Here is a 24,627-nt window from a genome sequence, read left to right on the forward strand (position 1 = left end):
ATGATTATGTCTGGAGATCATTAAAGATATTTATGCATTGAGATAACAGCCCTACATCGGTTATGTGTGCTGCAAATATCTGTTCCACTTCTTATTTAACTCTATATGTATTTCATTTAATTAAACATAAAAATGTTTCCACAAAGAGACTAATCTACTTGGCATTGATATCTGATGGTATGCTGATCAACTAAACTGCAATATTAAGTGTTCCTTTAAGGTTTCTTTAAATGTACCTTCAAAATTTGAATTTGGGAAATTGGCTAAAGATTTAAACAACTTACTAATGAAATAAAATTTTAACACACATCACTAAAAAATAATAATAATAATGGCTGAATATAAATCATCTAAACATTTATATCAAGAAATTAGTAATATAATGCAATATTGTGATTTATAATTAAAAACATATTTGGTGTTGGTCCCCAATTCTAGCACAGAGTTCCTAAAAACATTTGGAAATTCCTAACTTGAAAGTAATCAAGCTGTCTTGTGTTAGTAAATGAGGTGACTGGAAAGCCCCAGATATCTTAAATATGGAGGCTAATTGTCAGTAGAGCCAATCGTGTGATTGGAAGGTTGGAACTTTCTATCCTGCCCACTGACATCCCAGGAGGGAAGAGGGACTAGATATTCAATGGGACCCTACAGCCAATGATTTGATCAATCTGTAATGAAATCTCCATAAAACCCCTAAAGAGTGGTATTTGGAAAGCTTTCAGTTTGATGAACACAAACACTAATATGAGTTGAGATTCAGGAGAATAGCACGTTCGAAGTGGTATGTAAACTCCACAACTTTATCCCATATCTTGCCCTGTGCATCCCTTTCATTTGGCTGTTGCAATCCCTTTTTAACAGGTGATTTAATACGTAAATGCTTCTCTGAGTTCCATGAGCCACTCTAGAAAATTAATCAAACCTAAGAAGGAGGTCATCCCCTCCACACCCCCAACACACACAACAGTCTTGTAGGCCTGAACCCTTGACCTAGGGAACCTGGTCCTATTTCCAGGTAGGTAGTGGCAGAATTGAGCTGTATTGCAGGAACCCAGGCTGGTCCACAGTGTTGCTTGTTGGATGTGTAGGAAAACCCCTCCATCACACATTGGAACCAGGTGGTCAGAATCCTTATATCATAACAAATTAAATGCAGGACCTAATAAAGAAAAATCATATGATCATAAAGCCTACAAAGCCAAAACTTTCTGCTGCGCCACGACGGGAACTCCTATTTTTATTTTTAAAAACTATCTGTGAGGAGTTCCCATCGTGGCACAGCAGAAATAAATCCAACTAGGAACCATGAGGTTCCCTGGCCTCACTCAGTGGGTTAAGGATCCGGCGTTGCCGTGTGCTGTGGCATAGGTCACAGACAAGGTTCGGATCTGGCATTGCTATGGCTGTGGTGTAGGCTGGCCAATTAGACCCCTAGCCTGGGAACCTTCATACACCACAAGTGTGGCACTAAAAAGCCAAAAAAAAAAAAAAAAAAGCAAAAACTACCTGTGAAATTTAAAACTCTTTCCTCAAAAAAAAAAAAAAAAAAACAAAAACAAACATAAATTTCACTGCAGGATTTTACCACACATTTATTTTAAATATATATTTTATATATACATAAAACAGAGACCATCCCTGAGAATAAAAACAGAAGAAAAAATTTCTTGATTTGTTTCATGAGGCAAAAATTACTCATTACCAATATCTGACAAGGAAATTATAAGAATTTTAAAAAGCACTGTAAACAAAATAAGAATTTTAAAAAGCACAGTAAACAAAATATCAGCAAAGTGAATCCACATAATACTTTATGAACAAGACAGACAAACTACAGAAACACAACTTGTTTTATCATTTGAGGATCATTAAGTATGACTCACAACATTAAAAGAAAAGAAAAATGTAAGACTCTTTGTCATCTCAAGAATGCACAGTAAGCACTGAATAAAATTCAATAGCTACCCACACTAATAATGATAATAAAAACATTTAGCCACTTTAAAAGAAAATGTTCTTATTCTGACAAAAGTATCGATGAAATACAGCAATTATCATAACTAAAATTAGCTCTTGAATAATTCTTATCCAATGCAAGTAAAAGCATGAAAATGTCAGCTTTCAATTCTATTCATCCATGTACTGGTGTTCATAGCCAGCGCCACTTGGGCAAGAAAATACAATACAAGATAGCATGAAAATTGAAAAGGAACAATTGGAATTTTCATATGTAGAGCTGTCATGAGAGTAAGCATAGAAAATCCAAAAGGGTCGGCAGATGTAATATTAAACTTAATGAGTTAATTTAACACGGATACTAGAAACAAGGACAAAATATGATTAACATATTTCTACCTATTAGCAAAAATCACACAAACACATACATATGCACACATACTCTTAGACAAAAAGTGGAAGAGCCCTTGTATTTTGAGACAGAAGAGCTATTTCTGAACATCATTTATCCAGAGGTCAGAATAAAAATCAGGGGTACATAAGGGTTTTTGAAGTTAAGGACACTTAGAACAAACCAAAAAATCCACCTTTGAGGGACGATGATGTAGGGGAGGGAGGAGAATTTAAAAAGTAAAGAAAACAGAGGAAGGATGTAAGAAGAATATGAAAAGGCTGTTGCAAGACATCAGAAAGCACAGTAATACCAGAAATTTTAGGAGTTCCTGTCCTGGCTCAGTGGAGATGAATCTGACTAGCATCTATGAGGACATAGGTTCAATCCTGGCCCCACTCGGTGGGTTAGGGATACTCTGTTGCTGTGGCTGTGGCGTAGGCCAATGGCTACAGCTCTGATTCCACCCCTAGCTTGGGAAGCTTTCCATCCCTAGCCTGGGAACCTCCATATGCACTGAGTACGCCCCTAACAGACAAAAAGAAAAAAAATTAAGCAAATAAAATTTCTAAGTCAGTTTTTCTATAAGGAAAATGAAATTTGGGGGCTCATAAAATTAAAATACCTAGTAGGAAGGCAGTCTCTAGATCTGGTCTTTGGCTCTGTCATAAATCTGTTCTATTTGTGATCTTCATTTCTGGGCCAGCTTTACCTATGAAACAAAATTCTACAGCAGCTTTGAGCTTTGAAGCCATTGTACCATCCAGACAAAGACAGAGTCCCTTCTTCTCAATCACTAGATATGAACTATAGGCTCCAGTTAGTTTGGATCATCCCTATTCCAACTAAGTGGCAGGCTAGGAGGCCAGAAACTGTTCATTATCTTAGAACTTGGTTCTAATCTGGGGTCTATTGTACACCTAGAGGATATTTTTGAATGAAGATATATTCCATTATAGCTGAAGAGGTGCTACCAGCATTTAGTGAGTACAGGCCATGGGATGCTGCTAAAAATGCTACAAAGCACTGGACAACCCTCCATAGCAAAGAAGTATTCAGCCCTAAATATCAATGTTGCAAAGCTTGAGAAATCCTTAGACAAGGGGTTCTTAATCTTAAATGTGCATCCAAATAACCTAAGCGGCTTGTTAAAACACAGCATTCTGGTTTGCATTCTGGGATTTTCTGATTCAATAGGTCTAGAGTGAGGCCTGAAATGTCTTCTTCTACCAAGTTCACAGGAACTAATGCTGCTGGTGGTTCAGAGTCCACTCTCCAAGAAACACACTGATCAGGGCCCTGGCCTGGAGCTAAGGGTGCAGTGAAGCACATGCTGACTCATTAAGATGAGCTAGAGTTTAATGCATCCTGGAGAAATAACCAGCTGTGCTAATGGAGAGGAGGAAAAAAAAAATAGGTTTTCAGTCATTTCCTATCCCATCCAAATCCGAAAGTCCATAAAATGTCCAGGTGCAGATGACAGAACTATTTCTAGGAGCCCTGGCTTCTCCAAAACTTCTGTTTGCTCTGACCTTCCTAAGTCCTACAAAAAATACACAAGAATTCTCCTCCTCTTAGCCTCCTGCTATTTTAATTAACTGAGCTCGGATTTTTTTTTTAAAGAAGTTCCTTGAAAACTATGGAATAAGCAAAAGAATGAATAAATGCAAACAAAAGCCAAAAAGCCAAAGCTATAACTGGAATGGTAAAGCACAAATATCAAAGTCCTTGAGAGCAAGAAAAGCCCTCTTGGGCTCTTTTGCTTGACTACTTAACAACCCAACTTCAGTATTACCCATCCTGCCTCTCACTCATTCTCACTAAAAAATGAGAATTTTTTTTCTTCCCTGCAATCTACTGAGTTCCCAGGCCAGTGATCAGATCCAAGTCACAGTTGCAACCTACACCACAGCTGTGACAATGCTGAATCCTTAACCTACTGTGCCGGGCCGGGGATCGAACCTGCATCCCAGCCCTCCAGAAATGCCATCAACCCTTTTGTGCCACAGTGGGAACTCCAAGGATCATTTTCTGATGAATCTTTTTACATAAATGATAGTTATAATATGAGCTCAAGGGGTTTTCTCCAGAGGAGATCAGGGCAGAGACAACAAGAGTATGATGTTTTTGCCATGTGAGAATATTTTAGTAGGAAAGTCCAGAATATCAATCAGAGAGGAAAAAAGAAAGAAGGAGATGATTTGGGGGAAAAGACCATTAATGAGGCAATTTTATCAACTGAGATTCTTTTACTAAATAAATATATGTGCAAGTAAGAGATCTTGCCAGAATCCACTTAGAGCAAGCCTTTCTTCCAAGGAAGTTATAAGTAGAAGGAAAAGAAAACAAAAATAACTGCCATGTAGTGGGTACACAGTTAAGTGGATCTCTGCATGGCACTAGTCAAATGAAGATTATTCCCCTTGTAGCACTAAGTATGTTTCCTCGAGAAAGAAGCATCTCAGCTTCTCAAGGAAAATCCTCCAGGCAGAGACAGAAATTATGATAAAGATAGTCAGAATCTTGGCAAATACAACCATCTCAACACAATTATAGTTAGCTCACTTTGAGAAGAGATACTTCAGCAGAAGCAGAAAATAAAGTTTTAAAATAAGAAGCCAAGGGGACATCACCAGTAAGTCTTTACATTATCTCATTTATTCCAAGGAACATTCTTTCTCACATCTGACATCCATGAAATCCAAGTGGACCCTATGATTGATATCTCCTTATAATAAATGTGCAATTTTCAATTATTTTTCTGCTAGCATATGAATTATCATTTCTCTCACAGTCTCTAGGAATTTGATTTGATTAAATATGGTGATTATTTGATGAAACATGTTAAGATTGATTTCTGTGATGACAGCTTGAGTTTCTGGGCTCCTGGAAAAGGAGACAGGTGAGAGCTCACAAGACACTCTGATATGACCTGTTACGAACACAAACAAACAAAAAAAATTGTTCCACATAAGAGATATTTGTACACCCATTCAGAGCAACATTATTTAAAACAGCCAAAAAGTTGGAGTTCCCATCATGGCTCAGTGGTTAATGAATCTGACTAGGGACCATGAGGTTGCAGGTTTGATCCTTGGCCTCGCTCAGTGGGTTGAGGATCCAGCATTGCCATGAGCTGTGATGTTGGTTGCAGATGCGGCTCAGATCCTGCATTGCTGTGGCTCTGGTGTACAGCGGCGGCTACAGCTCTGATTAGACCCCTAGCCTGGGAACCTCCATATGCCGTGGGAGTGGCCCTAGAAAAGACAAAAAAAATAAAAATAAAAATAAATAAATAAATAAAATAGCCAAAAGGTAGAATCAACGCAAGTGTCCAATAACAAATGAATGAACAAAACAGCCCTAAAAAGGAAAGAATGTCTAATACACACTGAATTAATTATGAGGACTTTAAGAGAGGTGGAATCAGCCAGTCACAAAAAGACAAACACTGATGATTCCACTTATTCAAGGCCCTAGAGGAGTCATATTCATTGACTACATTGAACTTTCTAGTAGAATGGTGGTTGTCTGGGCCTGAGGGAGCAAGGACTGGGGGAGAGGGGTGGTTTAATGGGTAGAGAGTCTTAGTTTTTCCAAGATAAAAAGAGTTCTAGAGATTGGTTGCACAAAAAAGTCAATGTACTTTACTAAACTGTAAATTTTAAAATGGCTCACTTGGTTAAATTTTATCATATGTTTATATTGCATTTTAGGGCTGCACCCTCAACATAAAGAGGTTCCCAGGCTAGGGGTCAAGTAGGAAGTGTAGACGCCAGCTTAGGCCAGAGCCACAGCAACTCGGGATCTGAGCCACATCTTCAACCTACACCACAGCTCACAGCAACACCAGAAACTTAACCCACCGAGTAAGGCCAGGGAGCAAACGCATGTCCTCATGGATGCTAGCTTTGTTCACTAACCATTGAGCCATTATGAGAACTCCTTATCTCGTGTATATTTTACTACAATTTTGAAAAAAAAAGTGGAGTTCCCATCGTGGCCCAGTGGTTAACGAATCGGACTAGGAACCACGAGGTTGCAGGTTTGATCCCTGGCCTCGCTCAGTGGGTTAAGGATCCAGTTGCCAAGAGCTATGGTGAAGGTCACAGACTCGGCTCGGATCCCGCATTGCTGTGGCTGTGGCATAGGCTGGCGGCTACAGCTCCGATTGGACCCCTAGCCTGGGAACCTCCATATGCCTCGGGAACGGCCCTAGAAAAGGCAAAAAGAAAAAAAAAGGAAAAAGATTTACATACAGAAGGAAGTTAGGAAGGAAGGGGCAAGGTCTGGTGGAAATAATTGGGGCTGAAAATGGATGTGATAAATAAAACAGAAAAGAGGAGTGAGGGGATGGACAGAAAAAAAAGATTAAAAATGAAAACTCACCAGCGCCTCCAATACCATAATGCAAGACATATTAAAAGGATCAAGAAGGGCACTATTATGGCCAAAACTATCAAGGTGATGGAGGTGGGGTGTCCTGGCAATTAGAAGAGGACATGTCACTTCAAACCCGTTCTCTCGTTCTCCTGGCCTTTCCTGCCACCTGAACGTTAGCACCACCATAAACCGCTTCTGATGCACAAGCATCTCTGATTCTCTCTTGCGTGTTCCCAGACATTATATATTCACATCCACCCTTTGCCTCTCCCTCCTGTCCTTCATCCTTAGCTCTTCTATACCTTAGATTACCTATTTTTATTCCTCTTGGGACTAGATTTCTAGAACTCTCTCCACTCCTCTCCTCTCCACTCCTCTCCTCTCCACTCCTCTCTTCCATCAAATCCCACCCCTTCCCCACTCCCTCCTGCTTGAGGACCATTTCTTCCCATTCCCAGTTCTTTCTCACCCCAGTAAAGGATGATGTCCTGGTCTCCTAGGCTGCTGTGCTTCACTCGGCAACTCAAGCCAGATACCTCCCCAGCCACCACATCCAGGGTTACTCGGAAATACCACGTCCCATCTGCATGGGGCAGGATGTCACCTCGCTGAGTGCTGGGCTGCTCTTGCTCACCCCGCATCCACATCACCCACACGGGTTTGGGGTAGAATCCTGAGACGTGGCAGACGAGCAGCAGACGACCAGGTCCAGGAGTGGGGCCACTGGACAGCCACGCTTCAGGCTTCACTGGGGCAGGAAGGGTCAGTGAGAGTGTCAGATTATGACTCTAGTCTAGGGCATAAGGACTCAGAAACCCACAGGATTGAACAGTGACCCTTCCACTCCTGTGGCAATCAAATAATTGATTGACATGCCCCTCTCTTCTTAGGGACCACCTACCCCAAGTTTAAAGAAGGTGGTGGGAAGTGAAATAGAAAAATCTTAGGGAGAAAAACAGGACTAACCTTGCCTCTGTAGTTCTGCCTTCCCTGCATCAAGGACACCCAAGAGATATCGAGGACAGGTTTCTGAGAGGAGTGTCTCAATGATATCCAAGATGCCTTGGTACTGAATGATGAGTGCACAGAATTGCTGGGCCTTGCTGCCTCCCTCTGGAGCAGGCACACATAAATTATTCTTGAGGCTCACAAAATCCAGTCCTCCTAAAGCTCCCCTCAAGAAGCTACTTATGGCCTTTCCAGGATGCAGTTCACAGCCTGCTGTACCCTGGATCACAAAGGGGTCTGGATAAAAAGAAAACAGAGACAATGTGATTAAAAAGCAAACAAGAAAGAAAGGGGTGGGGAAAGGATGTAGGTTGTTTTTGTTTGTTTGTTTGTTTGGGGCCTTTTTTAAGGCTGCACTCGCAGCATATGGAGGTTCCTAGGCTAGGGGTCCAATCGGAGCTATAGCTGTCAGCCACAGCCACAGCCACAGCCACAGCCACAGCCACAGCCACAGCCACAGCTATGCAGGATCCGAGCCATGTCTGTGGCCTACACCACAGCTCACAGCAACACTGGATCCTTAACCCACTGAGTGAGGCCAGGGATCGAACCTGCAACCTCTGGGTTCCTAGTCAGATTCATTTCTGCTGCACCATGACAGGAACTCCAGGATCCAGGATTTGGGATTTTGTGGAGACAAAGTTCTGAAATGTGGAATGATGACCCCAAACCAATTGCGGTATTCAGAGACTTTTCACAAAGAAGGGGATTGGGGAGATGTGTGCATGTCATAAACGGTGGAGATGGCTGTTGTAGGGATGTACAGTAGGCAAGAGGGGGAAAGGGTAAGGTGTGCTGGAGTCAGGAGTGCAGCATTCCAGGGTGAATGGGAGAATCACGCTGAGAGAAAGGATCAGGCACATGAGGAGGTGGACTGGAGGAGGAGGAAGTCACAGTTAGTTCGTTCAGGCATAGGGTAGGAATGAAACCAAGCAGGACCTCGCGGTCCTTCCCCCACCATATCCTCTGCCTGCCTTTTGTCTGTAGAAAAACTTTAGCCAAAGAACAATTCTTAATCAGATAAGTGAGAAAATACAGAAGCAAAAGAAAATAGTCGAGCAAGACCCAATAGTAATAGTTTAGTCACTAAGGAAAATCAGGGACTTTTAGTTCCTCCTCAAGGGCTATAGATAATATTCTGGGCCACATGCTGTGAGCTGTCTCCTGTAGGTGCTGAAACCCCCACCAGGCGAAAGAAGTTAACTACATGATGACCAAACTGTAGCCATGACATAAGCAGCCATGATTCCAAGAACTGGCCTTAAAGAAATGGGGGAAAATGACCCTGAAACTAAAGAATAACTACTTACCATAATCAATATGATGCTGATCTGACTACCTACCACATGACCAATTTCCAGATGACTGTCAGAGCTGACTGCTGTTTCTGCCTGTACACCTTCCCTCCACCTTTCAGAGGTCTGGCCCACTGGGTGTCGGTGGGAGGAGTCGGACTTGGACAGGAATCCATACCTCCCCCAGGCCCCAGAATCCAAAATAAAGCAAACTTTTCCACTAACCTTGCTTCTTTACTGGCTTTAGACTGGAGAGAAGATGGACCCCACTTTTGGTAACAGAAGTGAGGAGTTCTTTCTTCAAGTTTAAGTAAAGCAAGTTAAGCACGAATAAACCAGGAGATGGTTACTAAGGAGAACCTCTATCACACAAAGTCCAAGAAACAGGAATAATCTAGAACTTGGTGGGGGTGTGGAGTCAGAGTTGGGGACCACTCAGGAGAAGTGTGTGCACATGCAGTTTGGTGACGTAGGAGGGAGGGGACCAAGAGCAGAGGAAGGAGTAGCTGGAACCAAGAGAGAGAGAAAAGTACTTGAGAATCACCCCAGATCAGAGGACTCTACTCACATTCTTTTTTCTTTTCTTTTTTTTTTTTTTTTTTTTGTCTTTTTATGGCCACACCCACAGCATATGGAGGTTCCCAGGCTAAGGGTCTAATCGGAGCTACAACTGCCACCCACAGCCACAGCAATGTCAGATCCAAGCCGCATCTGCGACCTACACCACAGCTCACAGCAATGCCAGATCCTTAACCCACTGAGTGAGGCCAGGGATCGAACCCGCAACTTTACGGTCCCTGGTTGGATTCATTTTCACGCGCCATGGCAGGAACTACTCTACTCACATTCTAACTGGAATTCCTTGGCTTTGTCCTGCACTTCACGAGTGAATCCAATGAGGTAGACTCGGAGGAGGTCCACAACTTCAGTCACCTCCTCATTGCTGAAGTTGCCCTTGGACCAGGGCTTCAGGAAAATGGCAGTGCCTGAGTCACTGTCCCAGCCATGAATCTGCAAGTCACCCAACCAGCCTGAGCCTTGGTTTTGTGCCCAGGTGCTATTGGCATAGGTCGAAATCTGGATGACATGGTAAGAAGTTGGTCCCTGGACAGCTGTAGGTAGTAGAAAGATTAAAATGGGTAAGGAAAAAGAGAGAATCAGGATGGAATGAGAAAGAACCCAGAGTCTGAACAGCAACATCCCGCCTGGGACAATTATCTGCCCCAAGGCTTCTAGCTCCATCCTCAATCTCCTGAATGGGAGAAGAGGGCTAGAGACAGGAGAGCCCAGACCCTTAGTAATGGGTACAGCCTGCCTTTATCCAGACCCCCTGCTCCCATGCTGGGAGCTGCCAAAGTTACTCTTACCATCTTCACTGTCACCCCCTGGGATGATAACTGCCAGCAATAGAAGTAGCAGAAGCAGCATGTCACTGTAAAACTTCCGACTCTCAGAGCTGGCGTCTGATCTCTAATTTCAGCAAAGCATTTTCTCAGTACTCTATACTGACTTCCTCTCTCTTCCAGCTGACAAATCTCTTCCTCACCCACACTGCACATCCCAGCCACTACGTCTCCCACAGTTCTGGGCTCCCACTCCGCCTTTCATTTCCTCTTCTGCCCTCGACATAGAGATTTTTTTCTTTCTTTTGAGGGCCACAACCACAGCATATGAAAGTTCCCAGGCTAGGGATTGCATAGGAGCTGCGGCTGCCTAGGAGAGACAGAAGTTTTACAGTGGCACTTTTTCACCAAAAGTTCAGAGATGTTTGTCCTAAGATGTCATCTGCAATCTTCTCTTTGTGTGTGGTTGGCAAGTTTGAACAGTATATTTAGCATTCACTGAGTGAAATATTTGGATTCTAATCAATCTGTCAGCTTTAAGGATAATTCTTAGATTTCCTCCATTTGGGAAAAAAACACCCAATTTGCATAGATATGTAGCATCTAGCAGAAATGTGAGAGTAAATGATCTCAAGTGTAAGAGGTTTTCACTAAAACATCCTATTTACATAGATAAGAAATGGCAAAATGAGTAATGTAACATCCTTTATTCCTGGAAATAAATCATTAACAGTGTTAAGAGTAGCTTTTGTCCATGATCATTACTGCCTAATTGTGAAATTCAGAATAACTCTCCAAATTCCAAACCAAGTTTGAACGATATTCCCAGAATCCCACACATAATCTAATCTAATCCATTTTGTCTGTAACAGCCGCAGATGACAGCAGAGACACAGCATTATCTGCCTTTGCATCATTACATTTCATCATTTTTTTTCTTTGTAAGCCATAGGTTTGGAGTAGGACACCCTCAATCCAGTGTATTTGATGTACATTAGATCCACTGGCAAGAGGACATTTTAAGAACTTGGCACATGCAAGTATAATGAGTAGATTAATTCTCCCACATAGCAAATACAGCGTTGACGGTGACATGGTGACAATGGGAAAAATAATACAGTTAGCCTCAGAGAGAACACCAAATGGATCAAATGCAAGTATCCATGAGACTGTGATGTACTTTCACAGAGAGACAGGCTCTGAGGATCAAAAAGCACTTGAGAAAGGTAGATCCTGAGAACTACGGCCCCATTTCTGGGAGTCATACCCTGGAAAAGTGCCCTTGTGCTCCTCATACCATCATTGCTCTCACCATTACTAACTCCTGCTTGGCTGCAAACTTGGCTGGAGGCACTAAAACACTCACTAGGATGTGAAGATGGGGGCCAGGAAAAGGGGCACTCAGAACTAAATTTTTACAGCCGCCCTTCCACCACTAAAACTATGAAGGCTCCTCTCCCAGTGGCCCATGCCTCCAAAACAAAAGCCTGAGTGGAAACGAATATATCAAAATCCCAATTACCCTAATCAAGAAGCTCAGAAGATGAGGTCCTGCCTTTATTAGGGAAAAGTAGAGTGCAAGAGTAGAAAATAAAAGGTGAAAATTTATCTCTGGTACCCCCCAGTTCCCTCAACAATAAATAGATAAATGTCCTAAAATCTACCCCCAAAGCAAAGATACACATCTTGGATCCAAAGATAACATTTCTGCAGACCTGAGGCCAACAGAGGACCTTCCACTGAAATACAAGGCAGCTGCCCAAAGGGAGCTCATATCTAATAGTTGCCTGAGAGCCGCTACTGTGTGCAATCCTATACAGGCTGAGTGGTGGTCACTGTATCTAAAGATTACTAAAATTAAATACAAATGGAGCCTGAATTTGAGAATTCCCTGAGCAGACAAAAATATATAAACCATACAAATGAACTTATTTACAAAACGGAAACAGACTCACAAACATAGAGAACAGACTTGTGGTTTCCAGGCGGGGAGAGGAGCGGGAGTGGGGTAGACTGGGATAGATTTGGGGTTGGTAGATGCAAACTATTACATTTAGAATGGATAAGCAATGAGGACCTGCTGTACAGTGCAAGGAACTATAACAAATATCTTGTGATAGAACATGATGGAAAATAGAGAAAAAGAATGTATATAAATGTGTGATGGGGTCATTATGCTGTACAGCAGAAATGAACACAACACTGTAAATCAACTAAACTCTAATAAAAATAAATTTTATATATTTACATAAGTGCCATGTAAAAAAATTAAATCTAGCTTATTTCATGAATGCAAGTGAAACTCCAGCTAGGTTGTTTTTTGTAAAGGACTCCTACAATCATTTAAAAGATACAAGTCATCTTCTTAAAAGTGGGAACACGATAATCACTTTTAACCAATCCTCTACCATTTAGAAACCTCCATTGTAATAACAAATTGTTGAAAAGATTAATAACTTCCTCATTTTCATTTTGTAAATCATTCTATAACTTCATTCCCCCAAGTCTCATATTAGTCTTTGAATTTGAAAGTTCCCATTTTGTGAACAGTTTTTATACACAAAATAAACTCTTACTAGGAGTTCCTGCTGTGGCTCAGCGGGTTTAGAACCCAATATAGCATCTGTGTGGATATGAGTTTGATCCCTGGCCCCACTCAGTGAGTTAAGGATCCATCATTGTCAAAAGCAGGTACAGCCTTTAAAAAAAAAAAAAAAGAGTTGTTTTCTCTTCCTGCAATATATCCCTTGGAGATAAGCAAATTTCTATGCTTTAAAGTCACATGAGGAGCTCCCGTTGTCACTCAGGAGTCAATGAACTAGACTAGTATCCATAAGGATGCAGGTTTGATCCTTGGCGCTGCCCAGTGGGTTAAGGATCCTGTGTTGCCATGAACTGTGGTGTAGGTCACAGACATGGTTCAGATCTGGTGTTGCTGTGGCTGTTGTGTAAGCCAGGAGTTGTAGCTCTAACTTGACCCCTAGCCTGGGAACTTCCACATGCCACAGGTGTGGCCCTAAAAAGCAAATAAATAAATAAATAAGTCACTTGAAATAGTCCCAGACTTGTGGTATGTCACCAACCTGATAAGTGGTTATACTTCTTGTTGTATATTGCTTTCAACTTTTAGGAACTGAAATTCTTGTTTGTTTGATTTATAATGTTATGAAATGTCTGCACGGAACAGGACATCCCGAATGTCAGAGTTGGGAGCTCAGGCCCCTGCCCATATTAAGGGCACACTCTGGGCCCTCTTGCTCTAGAGTTGCTCCCTTCTGGGGCAAAGTTGCCATTGTTGGGAGGGAAGAAAGTGCACACCTAGATAGAACAGAACCAGCTCAGACCCTAAAACTTGGGCCTTGACCCCAACCCCAATAGGGAGGTAACAACCACTGAAAATAAGAGATGGTCAGCTCATACTTTCTTCTGGCTCTAGCCTCTCCATCTTCAGCCCAGTCTCTGCCAACACACCCTGGAGGAAGATGTGACCCATGCTCACTTCAGATGCAATTCTGCCACCAAAGTCACTGGGCATATGAAAACTGCATGAAGATGCTCCCACACAAAGGACATCTCTTCAAGGTCAGGAGAGATAACTGTTTTGTCTCATTTCATGAAGACAAAGAAAGGCAAACAAGGAGTTCCCGTCGTGGCACAGTGGTTAGCGAATCCGACTAGGAACCATGAGGTTGCGGGTTCGATCCCTGGCCTTGCTCAGTGGGTTAAGGATCCGGCATTGCCGTGAGCCGTGGTGTAAGTTGCAGATGCGGCTCAGATCCTGCATTGCTGTGGCTCTGGTGTAGGCCAACGGCTACAGCTCTGATTAGACCCCTAGCCTGGGAACTCCATATGCCATAAGAGCGGCCCAAGAAATGGCAAAAAGACAGGAAAAAAAAAAAAAAGAAAAAGAAAGGCAAACAAAATGACATAAAAAATTGTTTCCGGTGAAAGAACAAGAAAAAAGCCTGAAAAGGGATTTCCCACTGTGGCTCAGCGGTAACAAACCCAACTAGTAACCACAAGGATGCAGGTTCGATCCCTGCCTCACTCAGTGGGTTAAGGATCCAGCATTGCCATGAGCTGTGGTGTAAGTCACAGATGCAGTTCAGATCTGGCATTGATGTGGCTATGTCACAGACTGGCAGCTGCAGCACCGATTAGACCCCTAGCCTGAGAATTTCCATGTGTCACAGGTATGGCCCTAAAAAGAGAAAGAAAAAAAAAGCCTAAAAAAAACTAATTAAACAGAGATAAATAATTTACTGGATAAAAAATTCAAGGCCTTAGTAATAAGAATGCTGACTAAACTTGAGGAAATAATAGATAAACACAGTGAGAATTTTATCAATGACTAGAAATATTAAAAAGAACCTGTCAGGGGAGTTCCCCGGTGATCTAATGGTTAGGATTTGGCATTTTTGCCATTGCTCCTGGAATGCAATCCATGGTATGCGAACTAAAACCTCACATCTAGCTGCTTCATGCCATGGGAAAGAAAGATGAAAGAAGAAAAGAAGAAAGAAGAGAGAGAGAGAGAGAGAAAGGAAGGAAGGAAGGAAGGAAGGAAGGAAGGAAGGAAGGAAGGAAGAAAGGAAGAAAGGAAGAAAGAAAGAAAGAAAGAAAGAAAGAAAGAAAGAAAGAAAGAAAGAAAGAAAGAAAGAAAGAAAGAAAAAGAAAGAGGGAAGGAAGGAAGGAAAGAAAAAGAAGGAAAGAAAGAAAAAGAAAGAAAGGGAAAGGAAGGAAGGAAGGAGGGGGGGAAATATAAAAAGAAATTATCAGAGCTGAAAAATACAACAGCAGACTAAGTGATACATAAAGCATAAGTGATCTGGAAGATAGAATGATAAAATCAACCAAACAGAACAGCAAAAATAAAACAAATAAAAATTGAGAACAGTTTAAGGGACCCCTGAGACAATATCAAATGTACCATCATTGCATTATAATGGTCCCAGAAGGAGGAGAAAAAGTGAAAGGTGTCAAAAATGTATTTAATGAATGTACTTGTTTTTCAAATATGTCCACATTAACAATGAAACTCAAAGTGACACTCAGTGGGCTTTTTCCATTATGACCACAGAGACTTGGCAATTTCTATGAGATATAAACTCCTTCAAATACCATGCATAGTTTCAGCTCCACCAGAATCACTCACAGCACCAGATCTCTTCTTTGCCTGAATCTTCTTATCAATGGCAAACTCTTAATTCATGGTTTTAGGGAGCTATCGCTTATATGATGCTATATGCTTATCACATTTTTTCCCATGGGCCTATTTTAAAAATGCTATTGTCTTTCTCCCTGGTAATTGGGTCAGGGCCATGTGACTGAGGTCTAGGCAATACAATGTGCTGTGCTGGAGACCTAAGCCACCTCCAGGCCTCACCCTGCAAACTGTGGCATGTGATCATCTTGCCATGCAAGATCACGCAAGTCTGGAGGTCACCTGTTCCAGATGGCAGAGCCACAGGGCAGAGAAGGGGCCCTAGCCTACATAAAGTCTGACTGTATGAGACATACGCTTTGTTGTGCTTAGCCTCTGAGAGTCTCAAGTTTATTTATAACTGTGACACAACTTGCCCTACTGGATAATACTGTTACCAAACTGAACTTGGGCTCATTTGCGCACCTAGTGGTTAAGCCTTTCTACTGACACTGGGTCGTGGTGTTGGAAAGTACAGCATTTATTGAAAGGTGCCCAACATAGGGCCAAGCAAGAAGAATAGGCAGTTCATGCTCAAATGACCTGAACTCCCTGAAGGCATTCAGGGAAGGGTTTTTAAAGACAGGGTGAGAAAGAGGCTCACAAGGTATATGATCAGGTTACGCATATCCTTCTGATTTGTTGGTGATGAAATCACTGGGTAGTATTTTGAGAGTTAAAGTCATCAATTTTCTGGTTCCACTTGGTCTAGGGTTCATGTGTTGGTCAGTATGCAATTAACTTCTTCCACCTGATGGGAGTTTTGGTATCTACAAAACTGCACAAGGATATGGCTTAGGGTATTATATATACAACATGAGGAGGAATTAAAGGTCTTTGACTTCGTTTTACAGCTAAATCATTATTATCTTGTCTTGCTTGATTATGTTCCTTTGTTTCTGCATTTTCTCACTTCTGTGATTAAGCTTGCCCACTGGAATTCAGGGAAGGCCTAGGAGGCTAAAGCTTTTCTACAAACAAGAGGCAGGGAACACAGGGGGTGTGTCCCCAGAAAGGTCCTTCAGGGTGCTGCTCAGTTACTCAATTGTAGAACCCAGTAACTAGTATCTGTATCTCCTCCTGAATTCAGAACCAAAGGAGATAAAGATGTAGAGCATGAGCTATATGGATCAAATCATCCACTTTATTTCTAATAAAGCTTCCAGAGAATTTCCCTTAAGTGCCTTCAGTGTGTAATCCAAGTAATCTTGCTGGTATTGAGTATCAGATGAAGTGGCCTTATTCACTGTTACAAATGGTTGTTGTGTGTGTGAACCGCAACATTTTTATGTTGAAGCCCTAAATCCCAGCGTGGCTATATTCTGAGATGAAGCCTCTAAGAAAGTAACTGAGGTTAAATGATGTCCTAAGTGTAGGAAATTAGAAGAGGTACCAGGAGTTCCCACTGTGGCTCAGTGGTTAAAAGAATCTGACTAGCATCCATGAGGACTTGGGTTCAGTCCCTGGCCTACTCAGTGGGTTAAGGATTCAAGCGTTGCAGTGAGCTGTGGTGTAGGTCGCAGACGCGGCTCAGAGCCCATGTTGTGGCTGTGGCATGGGCCCTCAGCTGTAGCTCTGATTAGACCCCTAGCCTGGAAACATCCATATGCTGGGGGTATGGCTCTAAAAAGCAGAAAAAAAAATGCAAACCTGATCACATCAAGCTCATGCTTAAAAAATTTCAGTTACTTTCATGAAAATAATGCAAATGCCTACCTATGTCAGTTTTACACACACAAAAAAAGGCTCATATATATCAATCCCCAACAAAAAGAATGGAGGAGTTGGGAGGATTAGATTCCGTGACAAGGGAAATTGACAGGCCGTTTGTAACAGTGGGCACCTATGAACACAGATCCAAGATGCCGAAATGTGTATAAAAATGCAACGGGGAGAGAAGGAGGTGGTTCTACAGGCCCTCCAGACACACATAATCCCAAAGGATAATCTGAGATGGGTGGCACACCCTCTTATAAGAACCCAGCCTGACCTGACCAAGGAAACTAGCTGCCTGGGGGTACCCAGTGCTCCCCCTCAGTCACCAGCCTTTCCCAGGCTCCTTCTTCTTGCCCCTTGGTGCTCAGCCCTCCCCCTGTCACCAGCCTTCCCCAGGTACAGGCATCCTCAGGCTCACCTTTGCCTATTTGCCTGAGCTTTTACCCGCCCTCCCCCATGCTGACCCGATGGGTGGTTCCCCCCTAGGGAATGCTGTCCTCAGCACCCCAGTGTCATGCCCCGACCCCAAACAGCCTCACATTCTACCCCAACATCCCCCTTTTCTACCAGCAGAAACCTCACCCTCTGCCCACTTCCCTATTCAAGAAACTCCACTGCCTCCCACAACTGCATGCCCTTTTACTGGGTCTTTTGTTTCCCTATCGGCACCTCTTCAAGTGATTCTCTCCCCTTCCCAGCTCGCAGCAGCAGCCCCTGCCTCCGCTTGGTGTCCTCCTCGCTCTCACAACTACAGCTGTGGGAAGGACAAGATTAGGATATACTACTGACTAGAATGTAGTCATTACCACACCTGGTCTCAGATTCCAGTACTGCAAAATGGCTGGATGGAAAGAACTCCCATCTCTTCAACTCTTCCATGAGAGTTGAAGCATCTCTACTTCTGCTTCAGCTTTAACATTCTTAGTGCTCTGTGTTCACATTCGTTTTGATTTATGTAGTCTTTTCCTTCTGGGCCTCCTGGGCCTCATTTCTTTCTTTTCTGTGGCTCCATATGGTTCTCTACATACCCTTCAGCTCAATCCCTGGGTCTCCTCTCCAGTTTATCACCTCTGCTCCCTACTCTCTTATCCATTCATTCTCAGCACTTCTCACCACCTTGGCGAAATTTTAAAACCTCAAGTATTTCCTTATCACTGGACCTTTAGATTTCTTTGTGTAAATAAATGAACAACAGGCAAGATGCTCTTTTTTGCAAAATAGAAGCCAAGAAATAAACAAGAACTATTGCAAAACACTTAGATGTACTAGATAAACTACGATTTTGAAAATTACTCATACATGCACACACTGACCTCACAAGATAATAAAATAAAGAAGTAAATCAAGTAAGACATTGAAAACTAGAGTGGGTTATGAATCCAGTGTTGCCATAGTTTGGTGTCGGTCACAGCAGCAGCTCAGATTTGATCCCTGGCCTGGGAACTTCCACATGCCTCGGGTACAGCCATAAAGAAAAAAAGAGGAAGAGGTGGAAAGAGAAAAAAGAGAAGAAGGAGGAGGAGAAGGAAGAGAAGAAGAAGAAAAGAAAACCACTGGGGGAAACAGAAGCTGACACTTGGACTTCCAAGGCATTCTCAAGAGTCAGTCCCCAAGGGCTTTATCTACAGTAGCCACATGAGTGAGGAGGTAATGTCTTAAGATCACCACCAAAAAAAAAAATGCAAGTTGGACATTAAATTTTCTACTACCCCCTCAGTGAAACTGGACCAAGGGAAAAAAATCCATCAAATGGAACAGAAAGATAACAAGGAACCTTGTGGTTATCCTACGCTCTGCCTAGAAATTTTTGAAATTTCTTAATCATGTGAGGTTTGTCTCACATGAATTTGGCATTGAAGATATTCTACTTTATTTGGAATGCCCAATCCAAGAAATTAACTTTTTAAAAAAGCGAGCCCAGAAGAGGAGGCATAGAAAGGCTAGACACATGGAGTTCCCGTCGTGGCGCAGTGGTTAACGAATCTGACTAGGAACCATGAGGTTGCGGGTTCGGTCGCTGCCCTTGCTCAGTGGGTTAATGATCTGGCATTGCCGTGAGCTGTGGTGTAGGTTGCAGACGCGGCTCGGATCCTGCATTGCTGTGGCTCTGGCGTAGGCTGGCAGCTACAGCTCTGATTCGACCCCTAGCCTGGGAACTTCCATATGCTATGCAAGCGGCCCAAGAAATGGCAAAAAGACAAAAAAAAAAAAAAAAAAGAAAAAGAAAGAAAGAAAGGCTAGACACAGAGGAGAATACTCTGTATGATGGAACCATAACCCACTGAGCCAGGCCAGGGATCCAACCCGCATCTTCATGGGTACTAGTCAGGTTCATAATCTGCTGAGCCACAATGGAAACTCCCTATGGGCTTTCTTTTTTTTTTTTTTTTCATTGAAGTATAGTTTGTATAAATTTCAGGTGTAAAATACAATTATTCACAATTTCTGTAGGTTATACTCCATTTATAGTTATTATCAAATATTGACTATATTCCCTGTGTTAAACAAGATATCCTTGTCACCTTTTTAAAATACCTTTTAAAATGTATTGTCATTTTTGTTATGTCTTTCAAATATTAAGTAGCTTACAACTTAAAAAAAAATAGAAGTTTCAAGCTGATCACTGGGCAGAAACAAACACAGAACCAAATTCTAGGGATTCACAACCAATAAAATCTTTTTTCTAATACAGGCAGTCCTTGTTTTGCACAATTTCAATATACACAGACCAGTTATCATGGTTTGTCTATATAATGCAAATCCCCCAACAACATGGCTTACGTTAAAGGTGCCACAGTATATTAAATACTAGTAATTGAATAAAGTACAAACTTAACTACTAGCTCTTTGTTCCATGAATGACTATGGAAATAATAAATGTGTAATCTGTAACCAATGACATCACAAACCAATCACCATGCTTCTTTCAAAGTTTGTCAGCAACTGTTAATTCTGTTTCACGCACAGACAGTAAAGTGCGTCTATAGTTGACCCTTGCACAATATGTATTTGAACTGCATGGGTCCATTTATATGTGAATTTTTTCAGTAAATACAGTCTGCAGTACTACACAATCAGAGGCTGGTTGAATCTGCACATGCAGAACTCAAGATTCGGAGGGCCAACCGTGAAGTTACATGTGGATGTTTAATTGGATGGAAGGTTGACACTTCTAACCTCATGTTGTTCCAGGGTCAACTGTACTCTAATTATCTCCTTGTCTTCCAATAATAAATCCATGTGACTTTTCAGTGAATAATAGAAAGAGGAATTGGCCAAAAAAGGTGAGAATGAAAATTCTGAAAGTGAGACCTGAGCTGGATTTAAATGAAGTTTATAGAAGAAATAACTGACCTGGGAAACATTAACTGCTACTAGTTGAAAAAAAAATTGTAGGGCTGAACCTCAAGTAACCTAGTAAAGGCAAACTTACCAACATAAATGAGGAAAATGATTGTGATGGAAAGGATGGAGTTGTCCCTGAGAAGGTGACACCTATGGAAAACTTCACATTTAAGGAACGCTCAGAGTACCAAAAAAAAAATTCGAAGTGTAAAATTTTGAAAGCTGAGTCAGCCTTAGAAAGGATTATGAAAATTCACCAAAGCATAGAAAATATACTTCACATTTATAAGTTATGCAATGAAAACAATGCAAGCATTACCAAATTACTCTTGGTAAATATTTACAAGAAAATAAAACACAAATTCTAGATGTTTCTATTATTTTAAATGACAATGTGCTAAATTAATACGTGTTACTATTTTTTATCCAATTTTCTTATACAGTTGACCCGTGAACAACATGGATTTAACCTATGAGAATTCACTTTTACATGGATTTTTTTCAATAAATATGTACTTCAGGACTACACAATCCACAGTTGGAACCACAGATACAGAGGGCTTGATGTAAAGTTACATGTAGATTTTGACTGCATGGGTGACAGCACCCCAAACCCCCACATTGTTCAGGGGTCAACTTTGTATTTATAACCAATAGTAAAAGAGTTTTGAGTGTTTTGACCAAAATTTTTAAAGGTGAGGGAGTGATTATAATTTTCCCCTTGATTATTTAGGTTTTTGCTTGGTTTCAGCTTACATGATCATTTTTCACAGTCCCACACTATCATACAGAGCAAAGACTTTATGCTGTATTATTTGGAGTCAAAATCAAAAATTGTAATGTGCAAACATTAATAATACCTTCTTACTGACATATCACTTCATTTTTCTTTAAAGAATCCTTTAATCTTTTGAAGCTTGAAAGGGATTAAGTACACTGGAATTCTAACATTCTACCTATGGTATTAACTTTACTAAAATATCATTCCCGGAGATCCTGCCATGGAGTAGTGGGTTTAGAATTCGATTGCAGTGCCTCCACAGTGGGTCACTGTGGAGATGTGGGTTCCATCCCAGGTGCAGTGGATTAAAGGATTCAACGTTGCCATAGCTGCAATGTAGGTAGCAGTTACGGCTCGGATTCAATCCCTGGCCCAGGAACTTCCATATGCTGTGGGTGTGGCCATAAAAAGTTTAAAATAAAATAAAATAGGAGTTCCCATTGATTCGCAATGGTAACAAACCTGACTAGTATCCATAAGGATGCAAGTTTGATCCCTGGCCCCACTCAGTAGGTTAAGGATCCAGCAGTGCCATGAGCTGTGGTGTAGTTCACAGAGGAAGCTCAGATCTGGTGTTGCTGTGGCTGTGGCATAGGTTTGCAGCTGCAGCTCCAATTGGACCCCTAGCCTGGGAACTTCCATACACCATGGGTATGGCCATAAAAAAGAAAAAGAAAAAAAAAGAAAAAAGAAAAATCTTGCCAAACTAATGCTAAGCTCATCAATTTAAAGGATATTTTTGGAAGTATACATTTGGTTTGTGTTCTAGAATCCATAACCTTGTCAATACCTTAAAAATTTCTAAAAAAGTATTGAAGATTACCGCAAATTGAATTCCTAATCCCAAAGTGGCATTAGGACAATTTCTTCATCTTATATTCAACAATGGTTTTAATTTCATATTTGTTTATATTTTTAATACAGTCCAATGTTTTGTTGGGGACTGAAAATAATTCTATAATTCTTGTATATTTATTTAAAGATAGTCTTTTACCATATCTTTTACTACCAGAATTTTTTAAAGAATGTGCACAGATCAAAGTATATGGAATGTCATCAAATTTTTCAGGGCTCTTCAGATGTTGTCAATTATATTTTCCATGTACGGTGGCATTGCCATATGGCTGACACTTCAAATTGTTTTTGTCTGCATTCAGCTTTTGTAACCGTCTATGAAAGATTTATATAATTCCTTCCCAGTCATTTCATCTACTAGGAAAATGCAACACATACACGAAATGTTTTATGTAGAAATATATGCATGTGGAAATACACAAATCTAATAGTTATGTTTTACCTGGCTACATCTGAGGCTACATCAAATCTTAGTGGAAAGTATTTCGCATTTCTTACCTTACATAAAATTATAATTCATCATATCTGCCATAATATCAATTGCTTGGCTTTATATTTCTTCCCCTAAATAATGTGTTACTATATTCTTTGTTGTTAATGTTAGTCTTCAGCATAAATATTGTCATAATGTTGGCATAATTTCTGTAGTTTTGCCAAATGAAGAGAATACTAACATATTTTCTTGCATGATGCTATAAATGCTTGATTTTGTCCTGCCAAATACTGAATTATGCATATTATGTATTTCTTTATGGCACATCAACATTTTCAAATAGTCATGATCCCACAGCTTCATAGTTACATAAATTAATCACATTTCATTTTGAATACTTATTATGTATTCAAAGATTGTTAAAGGAGTTTTCATTTCCATTTGCTATTAACATATGATAATTCTGCTGACCTTTTACTCATTCTCCTTTATTAGATAATTATTTCATTCCCAAGGAATTTTCAGTATACATTTTAAAATCATAATAACATATATGAAGTTTAAAAATACAGAATCTTGGAGTTCCTGTCGTGGCTCATCAGAAATGGATCTGAATAGTATCCATGAGGAGGCAGTTTCGATCCCTGGTCTCACTCAGTGGGTTAAGAATCCAGTATGAGCTGCGGTGTAGGTCACAGACATGGCTTGGATCCCACATTGCTGTGGCTGTGGTATAGGCTAGCAGCTGCAGCTCCAATTCAAGCTGTAGTCTGGGAACATGTGTCACGGGTGCTGCCCTAAAAAGACAAAAAATGAGAATATCCATTAAAACTGAAGGTAAATATTTTGTTTGTTTGTTTGTTTGTGATATTGTTAATGAATACAGAATCCTAGATTTTCAGTTTTATTATCTTCGCATGCTGAAAACAATATTACATTTAATTCTGACTTCCACAGTTTTATTTGAGAAGGCAGCTGATAATCTAATTATCATTCCCCATAGGAAACTAGTCTCTAGTCTCTGGCTATTTTAAGATATTCTGTTTGTCTTTGGTTTTCAGTGGTTTTGCTATGATGTACTTGGTATGACTGGTTTTTTTATTATTCTGTCCTGGTTCATTGAAATTCTTGAAACTCTCTTTCCATTTTGGAAAGTTTTCACCCATTATTCATCTCAACCATTACCTACTCCATTCACTCCTTTGTCATGTTGTGACTCCAGCTACACATATGTTTGACATATTCATAATATTCCCTCCAACTTGGAGTTCCCGTCACGGCACAGCAGAAACGAATCTAACTAGGAACCATGAGGTTGAGGGTTTGATCCCTGGCATTGCCATGAGCTGTGGTGTAGGTCGCAGATGAGGCTCAGATCTGGCATTGCTGTGGCTGTGGTGCAGGCTGACAGCTATAGATCCGATTAGACCCCTAGCCTGGGAACCTCCATGTGCCGCGGGTGCGTCCCTGAAAAGATAAAAAAAAAAAAAAGAAAAAAAAAAATCCCTCAACTGCATGCTTGGTCTTTTCTGAATTTTCCAACTTTTAGTTCCCCCAAAATTCATTCTAGATATATTTTTCTAATTTATCTTCCAGTTCGCTAATTCACTTTTTAGTGAGGTCTTATCTGCTGTTACATTCATCCATTATTTTTTAGCTGCTATCCTTTTATTTTTCTACTATGAAATTTCAATTTATTCTCTATTTATAGCTTCCTTTATCTCCAAAACTCTCAGTCTTGTTTTTATCTCATTGAGCATGTTAAGCCTACTTATTTTAAAGTCCGTGCCTGGTAACTACATTATCTAGGATCCTCTGAGTCTATGTCTATTGTCTGCTGTCTTTTAAAAAAAAAAAAAAAGTGTTCATTTTACCTTGTCTCTATGTTTCTGGGTGTTTGGATTTTGTTTTAGTT

General features: G+C 40.9%; 1 protein-coding gene across 6 annotated transcripts; it reads right to left on the reverse strand.

Annotated features, from left to right (window-relative positions):
- Positions 1–1,569: 1,569 nt before the first annotated feature.
- Positions 1,570–10,591, reverse strand: PCD1B (CD1B antigen). 6 transcript variants are annotated; one of them, XM_085020141.1, is made up of 6 exons: positions 10,404–10,591; positions 9,882–10,148; positions 7,700–7,978; positions 7,338–7,481; positions 6,740–6,833; positions 1,570–5,236 (listed from the first exon to the last, which is right to left on the reverse strand). In XM_085020141.1, exons 1-6 carry the CDS (start codon positions 10,462–10,464, stop codon positions 5,104–5,106), a joined length of 978 nt encoding a protein of 325 aa, XP_084876267.1. In that variant the 5' UTR covers positions 10,465–10,591; the 3' UTR covers positions 1,570–5,103. The 6 variants fall into 6 exon arrangements, 5 of the variants coding, with proteins under 5 accessions (XP_084876267.1, XP_084876268.1, XP_020944088.1 ...); XM_085020142.1 differs by having other exon boundaries at positions 1,570–5,282; XM_021088429.2 differs by having other exon boundaries at positions 7,203–7,481.
- Positions 10,592–24,627: the final 14,036 nt, after the last annotated feature.

This window comes from Sus scrofa, chromosome 4 (genome assembly GCF_054392235.1).
Source record: "Sus scrofa isolate SSC_HxYL_T2T_F1_AM1 chromosome 4, Sscrofa_HxYL_maternal_Yorkshire_Landrace_v2.0, whole genome shotgun sequence".
NCBI classification, from domain to species: Eukaryota; Metazoa; Chordata; class Mammalia; order Artiodactyla; family Suidae; genus Sus; species Sus scrofa.